General features: G+C 41.5%; 1 protein-coding gene across 3 annotated transcripts in view; it reads left to right on the forward strand.

The window, feature by feature from the left end:
- Positions 1-9781, forward strand: part of DOCK4 (dedicator of cytokinesis 4) — a 431597-nt gene that overhangs the window by 406490 nt on the left and 15326 nt on the right. For all 3 annotated transcript variants that reach the window (XM_032304000.1, XM_032304002.1, XM_032304001.1), the window contains 4 exons: positions 3794-3970; positions 4908-4991; positions 9148-9267; positions 9582-9703. In XM_032304000.1, the coding sequence (XP_032159891.1) occupies positions 3794-3970; positions 4908-4991; positions 9148-9267; positions 9582-9703 (503 nt within the window). The remainder of the gene's footprint in view (positions 1-3793; positions 3971-4907; positions 4992-9147; positions 9268-9581; positions 9704-9781) is intronic.

Below are 9781 nucleotides of genomic sequence, written 5' to 3' on the forward strand. Positions count from 1 at the left end.
AAATGTTAAAATGGCAACAATGACCCCAGAGAAATAGACACTAAACAAATCAGAAGAGAGCTGAAACCAAAAAAGATAAAATAATAATTTGTTTTTTTTTTTAAAAAGAGAATATAATCAGACAAGTGAACAGAACAGAGCAATACATTATATCCTTAGTGTATTTTGGTCTGTTTGTTAGAAGAAACTGCATCTCAAAATTGTAAAGAAAGAAAAACATACATATACAAAAAGAAAATTAAATGCAACAAAAGGAGTTTTTTAAACTCCATTTAAAAAATCTTTTTAAATTTTCATTTTCAGAGTTACATTCTGTACTTCAAAGTACTTAAAAGTACAGAATGTAACTCTGAAAATGAAAATTTAAAAAGATTTTTTTAAAGGAGTTGATAAAGTAGGAAATTAATGGAAAAAGGAAAGAGAAAAAAAATTAAAATTGAAATAGTAAAGAATCATGGGGAAAATACCATGAATTCTATATACTGTTTTCCCCTACCACTGGAGTTTTGCAGTTCTCTGTGATCAGTAAACTTGGTCTTGGCCCCTTCTTGGGGAGGGACCTGTTGTGCTGATTCTCAGGTCTCTTTTCCCTGGGTGGTATTATACCACCCTTGTCAGTGGCCAGGGTAAGTAAGTGGTTCCAGACTTCTCAAAGTGGCTTTTGTTCCCTGAAGGTTTTTTGTGTTGGCTTTAGAGGATGAGAATGAAAATGGTGATTCCCAATCTCCAGTGCCAGAACCCAAAGCTCAGGGTCCCATTCTGCAGTGAACTTTCAGGAAAAAGCAGTCAGTCACTCCTGTCTCCCTGGTCTCCACCCACACTTCGTGCTCACCCATCCTGTGACTGAGTGTTTCAATCTCAGGTGTGTGACCCCTTTTCCAGTCTGCAAACCCTGCAGACTCCTATGATACATACTTGCACCACTCCTCCCCAGGGGAGGAAGGGGGTTCTCACCACAGTTCTGCTGCTTGCTGGGCCCCTGCTCAGAGAGCAGTCACCAGACTGCTGCTGTTTGCGGTATATGGCAGCACCGAGCTCGTAGCCCACTCCTAGGCTTGCTAACTACAGCTGGCTTCCCTGCTCCGATGCCTGGGAGCTCTGCCTCACTGGTCGCCCGATCTTCCTTTGACTCCAGGGATCCTGAGACCACACTCTCCCTCATAGGATTTTGCTCTGCTTTCAGGCAGGGACGTCCTTCACCATAGCAGACTTAAAGTTCCGATTTTGTGCTCGCCTGCTATGTCACTTTCTAGTAGCTCCATAGGCTTTCCCCTCCCCCAGTTTATCTTCCAAAATATCCCCTTGGATTTGCTTCTCAGCACCTCCTACCTTGCAGAAAGTGGTCGCTTTTCTATTTGTAGAATTGCAGCAATTCTTTTCTTAGATCTCCGGTTGAGTTCACAGGTGTTCAGAGTGATTTGATAGATAACTAGCTGAATCCCTGGGACCAGAGGAAACTAAGGTCTCCTACTTCTCCGCCATCTTGGACTATTCTCCCATTTTGTTTTCTTTTTAAATTTTTTTTCATATTAGTAGCATTTGAATTTATAAAGATGAGCATGATTTTTTTTTTTACCATTGGCCAAAACACATATAAAATTTTCCATCTTAATTATTTTTAAGTGTACAGTACAACAGAGTTAACTATGTGTGAATTCTTATGCAACAGATCAGTTTCATCTCACAAAACGAAAATTCTATACCCACTGAACGTTTCCCCTCTTCCTCCTCCCCTGCCCTGCTTTCTAAGATGTCTTTTTAACTTTCAGTCCATTTGAGTCCTCAGCCTTTTACTTTCTGGTTCAGCTTTTGTGCTTATAAAACAAATGTTTATTGTCACAAATAGTAAATACCCACTTGCCAGCGCTCAGTTAGGGAACATTGCTACTAGCACCCTAAAGGCTTTTCATGTACCCCTTTCTAGTGACAACTCCCTTTCTCTTACATCACCACTGTCCTCACTTTTATGGTATCCATTCCCTTCCTTGGTTGATCCTCTAAGTTTGTTTCTCTAAAACAAGTCAATTTAGTTTTGCCTGATTCCAAACTTTATGTAACAGTATCATAGTGTGTATATTCTGATTTGGTTCTGTCACTCAGTATTATTTGTAATGTTAGTCCATGTTATTACTTGTGACTGAAGTTTGTTTGCATTGCTAGGTGCTATTCCATTGTGTGAACATACCACGATGTATTTATGCATTCTTTTATCAACAGACAGGGGTTTTTGAGACATTTATGACCATTTTTGTACACACATTTTCTTCACACACATCTAAATACATCTCCTACTCCACTTTTTTTTTCCAGATATAGGCCTACATAGAACTGCATGTAGGACCATGAAATATAGTAAAGAAATCATTAACTTTAGTAGATAATGCCAGACTGTTTTCCAAAGTGGTTGAAACGATTTGAACTACCAACAGCCAAAATTGAGAGAGTCTAGTAACACATTCTCACCGTCATTTGCTGTTTTTTTGTCATTTAGTGAGTGTTTAGTAGTATATTACTGTGGTATCATTTTTTATGTTGTTGATCACAAGTAAGGCTCCACACCTTTTTATGTATTTACTGGCCATTTGGATTTCTTCCTTTGTAAAGTATCCATGTAGATGTTTTGATTACTGTGGTGGCATTTTTCATGTTGTTGATTTACAAGTGAGGTTCCACACCTTTTCATGTATTTACTGGCCATTTGGATTTCTTCCTTTATAAAGTGTCCATGTAGAGGCTTTGCCCATTTTTTCACTGGGTCATTTGCCATTTGCCATCTTGTTTTTGAGAGTTCATTATATATTCTGGACATAGGCTCTTTGACGGTTTTATATGTTATAAATATCTTCCCCTTTCTTGCTTATCTTTCCTCTCTTCATAATGCCTGCTAATGAATGTATAATCTTAATTTTGACATAGTCAAGTTAGTCTGGTACTTTTCAGTGTTGTTTGAAGATGATGTAAGTGACCTTTAAAAATCTAATTTGTTTCCTTAACTGAAAAAAAACCAATATTTAAATGTGCTTATTGTAAGCTTGAATTCTTTACAGCTAAGAACTTGGCAGACCTTCTCTTCAAAGAGAATGTCAATGACAGTAATGGCCACAATGTTCAACATTTGAAGAACACTTTCATCATTTTCACATTTAAGTTCCCCATATAACCTAGAATTTTTAAATCATTATAATTCTGTTTGGCTCTCCTTCAACAAATAGATCCTACAGCATATACGATTATCTTATTTTCCATAACTCCCAACCGAGTACCATCCTGTGCCACCTTATGGTGCTGTTATATGTGCATATGGGGTCCATATGGGCATATGTCCCATCTTTCCAACTGGGCTGAAACTCCTTGACATCAGAGGATTTGTAAATGCATCTTTGTATCTCCTGTGATGCTCTGCATTAAGTAAGCAACTAAAAAGGTGATAATAATATGCAGGGCCCCTGAATATTTAGTCCTTCAAAAGAAAAGAAAAATGAGTTTTAACAGACATGAGATCCTCGGATTTTCTTTTAAGGATTATACGGCTTCTTGCAGTGCTAATATAGGGGTGATGGTTGTTGATTATCCCTGCCACGTTTCAGCCACTCAGTATAATCACCTTCACTTTCCATACCTTTGAATGAACAACTGATTTGTCTTCCACATCCTTGTCTAGTCTACAGTATGGCCCCTGGTGGAGATACTGATTGGAGCCAAGGGCAAGCACAGATAATTCAGAGCATGGATAATCTACTTTCTTTTAAATGTCACAAAATCCAAAATATGTTTATGTGCATTTGCTTCTCAGGTAGAAATGAGTCCTCTGGAAAATGCAATTGAAGTGTTGGAAAATAAGAATCAGCAGCTGAAGACTCTGATTAGTCAGTGTCAGACAAGACAGATGCAGAATATTAATCCCTTGACCATGTGCCTGAATGGAGTTATAGATGCTGCGGTTAATGGTGGAGTTTCCAGGTATCAAGAGGTAAGGATTAGGTATTGTTGTTTGAAAGTTTTTAAATTGATTTCTTAGGGCCTCAGAAGTTTTTTTTCAAAACAAATACACAAATCTCCATGCTAATATAGGGTTACAACTGACACAGAGTCCTTGGTTAAATAGAGGAAACAGATAGTCATTTACGATGCACAGTTAGTTAACACCATTTTCCGATCTGTGGTATTTTGAGGATAAGAGGATAAAGTGTGTGTGTGTTTTCTTGGATAAATAAAGTGATCAGGTTATAAAAATTACTTAATAAATGTCAACCTTAAACCATTTCCCTGACCAAGGAGGTTCACAGGCATAGACATGTCTGATCTTGTTTAGAAGATACTTTAAACGGACTTTTCATCTGCCCTTGTGGTTTTAAACAGAAAGCCACAGCAGCCTGGGAGGTGAGAGGCCACCATTTTTTTTTTTTTTTTTAAGATTTTATTTGTTTATTTGACAGAGAGAAATTACAAGTAGATGGAGAGGCAGGCAGAGAGAGAGAGAGGGAAGCAGGCTCCCTGCTGAGCAGAGAGCCCGATGCGGGACCCGATCCCAGGACCCTGAGATCATGACCTGAGCCGAAGGCAGCGGCTTAAACCACTGAGCCACCCAGGCGCCCCCAAGAGAGGCCACCATTTTTGTCACACTGAATCTTAAAGCACTTTATTTTAGGATATAATGCTTATTGATTTGGATTTGCTGTTTGCTTGCTTTACCAAAGATACCTATTTACACAATTGCTGCTCTCGCTTAAACAGTCCTTTCCTTGTATTCCCTTTCGGACCAGATGCCCACAGTAGGAGTCGTTCCTCCTGCCCTACAAATGTGGTTGACAGTGGTGTTTCTTCCAAGATGCCAGGCCTTTAGAAGCAGCTGTGTCTCTCACTTTTTAACTTTCCTGAAGTAAACTGACTCTCCATTCTCTTTCTAGGCATTTTTTGTCAAAGAATATATCTTAAGTCACCCTGAAGATGGAGAGAAAATTGCACGGTTAAGAGAGCTGATGCTTGAGCAGGTAAGTTGGGGACAGAAGCCGGTCACCTGCTCTTTCCTGCCTAGATATGCATGGTTACCCAGAGACCCATCTCCCTGGTTTTCTGTATCAGTGTTCTAATAGAAGCGGTCAGCCAAAGGTTATAGATTCGTCTGTAATGTATTCCAACTTGCTCATTTTCACTTCTACTCTCCAGTTCGATGCAAAAATAAATTTAACAGTGAGTAAATTATGGCAGCCCCTTATGAGAGACAATTTCATGTAGTTTCTTGGAATACTGTTTGAACATTCTCTCCCTAAAGGCTTGCTGTAGGCTTGGTGCCAACTTTTCACTCAAAATTTTGGGTTCACTGAAGTTCGGGCCAACTGAAAATAAATGAATAGGTAAATGAATGAGGGAAGGAATGAGATTCTTACTTAAGTATTCCAGCGAAGGGGCAATCAATAGACTTTGCTTTAAAACAAAGACTAAGCCTATCAATGATAGGATATGGACAAAATGAGATAACAAACGCATCATTTTCTATTCCAAAAAAGCATAGTTTGTTTTTATTTATATAGGTCCAGCAAGCACAAAGAACTAGGGTCATCTCTTGCCTGCTGTGTTCCTGCAGCTAGCTCTCGGCCTGAACAGGGTTTGAAAACCTAGGTGGGAGACATGGCAGTTAAGAGGCTGAGGTAAATAGGAAATAAGAACATTTAACACGCCTATAACAGTGGAATACATATGAAAAAATGTGACCAAAGCATCTCCTTCTACTTGATAATACCAAATTAATCAACAAATATGGCATGCCCTTTTGGGTAAGAAAATGATGAGGTTGGATCTGATTTTCATCATTTTATGCTCTGCAGGCTTAATCCACAGAACTTAATACTGGGGAGTCAGAAGTGGCCATGGACAGGTACCATGGCTGGAAGAGGGTCAGTTACGCAGCTTCTGGAAAAAAGAAAGGAGTTACTTTTTTTTTTTTTTTAAAGATTATTTATTTATTTGACAGACAGAAATCACAAGTAGGCAGAGAGGCAGGCAGAGAGAGAGGAGGAAGCAGGCTCCCCGCGGAACAGAGAGCCCGATGTGGGACTTGATCCCATGACCCTGAGATCATGACCTGAGCCGAAGGCAGAGGCTTAACCCACTGAGCCACCCAGGTGCCCAAGAAAGGAGTTACTTTAAGGTGACCTGCAAAGATTTTTTTAGTATATGTGCTGCCGAAGCGAGCACCAGGTGACCTGCAAGGAAATCGAGAATAAGCTAAGTTCTCGATGTGGCCCTGGGGCTCATGTAGATACTAGAAGTGAGCAAGTTAGTTTATCCAGTTCTTAGGATTAGGGAATGACTGTGGCCTTTGTTGATATTCAAAAATCAGTATTTAACTTGAGTACATCTAGCGAGTGGCTTGCCTCACTGCAGGACTCAACCGGTGTTCAGTCGGACTGAATTCTTTCCCCTGCATTAAAATTAAAAGGGCCAAGAAGACTCTCTAGAAAAATAAATTGGGAACTTTTGTTTCCTCCACATCCTGTCTGATGTTCATAGGGCCTTGTGGAAAGAGCCTTGGTGTAGGAGACTTTAAACAAATCATTTTTTTAAGATTTTATTTATTTATTTGATAGACAGACATCACAAGTGGGCAGAGAGGCAGGCAGAGAGAGAGAGAGAGAGAGAGAGAGGAGGAAGCAGGCTCCCCGCTGAGCAGAGAGCCCAATGTGGGGCTCGATCCCAGGACCCTGGGATCCTGACCTGAGCAGAAGGCAGAGGCCTTAAACCACGGAGCCACCCAGATGCCCCGGTATGGGAGACTTTAGATCTCTGTCATAGGATAAGTGGTACAAGTGACTGCCATGTGACTTTGGGTGATCACACCATCTCTTTGAGACCATAGCAGTGGGGGATTAGGCTAGCCAAGGCCACCGTCCTAGGCTGGACCTCTGTGAGGTGATTCAGATAAACTACCTGGGGGCCTCGGAGATGCTCTGCCCCAGTGACTCTTCCAGAAAGGACTTGTTGAGCCAGCTGCTGGGAGTGGTGGCCATCGACAGACACTGTAGGTGCTCTGGTCCTTCAGCCATTGCCTCAGCTGCCGAATGCCACCTGGCCCAGCATCACCACCTTCCTGGCGGTCCCACATCCAGTGACTGAGGAAGAAACAGCCCGGCCATCTGGGCCCAACACAGCACAACTCTCACAGCCTGGTTGAGGCCCAGAGATCCCCTGGTGTGGGCAGAGGCTGACATGACTGCCATGTTCCCAGATTCTTTTTAGTCAGTCCTGCTTCTGTGCCTCCTTCATGCAAACAGTGATGCCAGTTGACACCTCAGTAAACATCCTCATCTCCATGCCAGGGTCTACTCCTGGGAGAACCCAACCTTCGATGTGATTTGGACAAAACAGAATTTGCCTTATAGCGAGTGTTTAAAAACTGGATTCCTACCCTGAGGTCAACTCTTCCACGCCCTTTTCCCCTCATCAGACCCTTCCTTTACCCCTCAAACATCCACTCCACCCTCACTACTACTTTTTTTTTTTCTTTCTCACTACTCCCTTTAAAGGTGTCCTTGAGGTCTGAGGTATTTTTATCTTTATGTAGATAGGCTGGCAGTGGATAGGGGCTGCCACCGTCCTGTCCCCCTACAGAAGGTGCTGGACACTTTAACCCACCAGGTTCAGTCCTATTTGACCTGAGCTTTCAATCTTAAATCTTCACAAGATATAAAGATAAAACCCAGTGTGATAAAACCCATGGTATGATATGCTTTCCTCACAGTCCATGAAATTTGTTTTTCTGACAACTTTAGTACCGGGGCATTTTTTTTTAATGTAAAAGGCAGCTGACACTCAGAGGAATGAAGCAGTATTCATAGTTGAAGAACAAAAAACACTTGAATGTTTGTGTTTATTTCTTTTGGGACTTCACCACTGGAAACCACCCCCTCCCTTTTTAAGTAAGAGCTGCTCCTTATTGCATTATAAGTGAACCAGAATAATCGTTCTTTAACAAAAACAAAAAGCATAGCAACTATGATAGAATTTCTGTTCCCATTTTACCTGCATGTCTTCCTCAACAAATTTTGGAAATCTTGAGCTGGGGGGCGGTGGGGGGGGGGGAGATGGATAGGCACAGCAGAACCTGATGGAAGAGAAAAGAGTATCGTGGAAAAGGGAGTGTCATCCAGAGAAGAGATCCCGTGGGGAGCAACTCCTTCCCAGTCCTGTGCAATGTAGACGGGGGCCAAGCGACACAGAAGTGCTTAGAAGGGAGAGCAGTGTGGAGATTCCTCAAGAAATTAAAAATAGAGCTTCCCTATGACCCTGCCATTGGACTACTGGGTATTTATCCCAAAGATGCAGATGTCGTGAAAAGAAGGGCCATCTGTACCCCAGTGTTTATAGCAGCAATGGCCACGGTCGCCAAACTGTGGAAAGAACCAAGATGCCCTTCAACGGACGAAATGGATAAAGAAGATGTGGTCCGTATACACTATGGGGTATTGTGCCTCCATCAGAAAGGATGAATAATGAATACCCAACTTTTGTAGCAACATGGACGGGACTGGAGGAGATTATGCTGAGTGAAATAAGTCAAGCAGAGAAAGTCAATTATCATATGGTTTCACTTATTTGTGGAGCATAACAAATAGCATGGAGGACAAGGGGAGATGGAGAGGAGAAGGGAGTTGAGGGAAATTGGAAGGGGAGATGAACCATGAGAGACAATGTACTCTGAAAAACAACCTGAGGGTTTTGAAGGAGCGGGGGGTGGGAGATTGGGGGAACCAGGTGGTGGGTATTAGGGAGGGCACGGATTGCATGGAGCACTGGGTGTGGTACAAAAAACAATGAATACTGTTACGCTGAAAAGAAATAAAAAATTAAAAAAATAAACTGAAAAAAAAAAAAAAAAAAAGAAAGGGTTGTTATTCCAGATCTAAAATATACTGCAAAGAAACTTTGGGTAGCAGGAAAATCAGAAAGACTTCAGTTTGAATCCCCATTTGTCTGTTAGTACATGCTGGATTGTTCTGATCCGCACCTGTAAATGAAGGATTGCTCCTCTGTGGGGTAGAGAGGATTAGCTATAGCAGATACAGAGTGCCTGGTACAGTGCTTGACTCCTAGCAGGCACTTGGTGGAGTTCCTCATTGATGTGGGTTTTTTCCTTGTCTCATTCTCAAGGCACAGATTTTGGAATTTGGTTTGGCCGTGCACGAGAAGTTTGTACCTCAAGATATGAGACCCTTACACAAAAAGCTGGTCGACCAGTTCTTTGTGATGAAGTCAAGTTTAGGGATTCAGGTACGTACCCAAAGTGTCCATAGGGGCAGTCTGACCACTGCCGGTTTGCTTTTTGTTAGAGGGACGACGATGAAGTATCCAATAGTGACATCTTTTGGTTTTTCTACCAAACTGCACCATCCCTACCATGGAGTCCTCCAGTATTAAAATTTTGCATCATCTTCTATTTGCCCTGTTCAACTTTTATGAGAACAAAAAAGGGCAAGAAAGCTTAATAATACCAAAAATTAACTTTTTTAAACTTACATAAACCTTACAAGTTATTTTGCCCCTACGATGGCTCATCTAAAATATTTCCTTCGCTCCCTCTCTAGGAGTTCTCTGCTTGTATACAAGCCAGTCCGGTCCATTTTCCTAATGGAAGCCCCCGCGTGTGTAGAAACTCAGCCCCTGCTTCCATGAGCCCAGATGGTACCAGGGTAATTCCTAGACGCAGGTAAGTCATATTCTGAATTATCTTACAATTTGGCATCCCCACAAGATGATCTGGAATGATTCTCTCATTCTTTATGGC

The sequence above is a fragment of the Mustela erminea genome, chromosome 11, assembly GCF_009829155.1.
Source record: "Mustela erminea isolate mMusErm1 chromosome 11, mMusErm1.Pri, whole genome shotgun sequence".
Taxonomy (NCBI): Eukaryota; Metazoa; Chordata; class Mammalia; order Carnivora; family Mustelidae; genus Mustela; species Mustela erminea.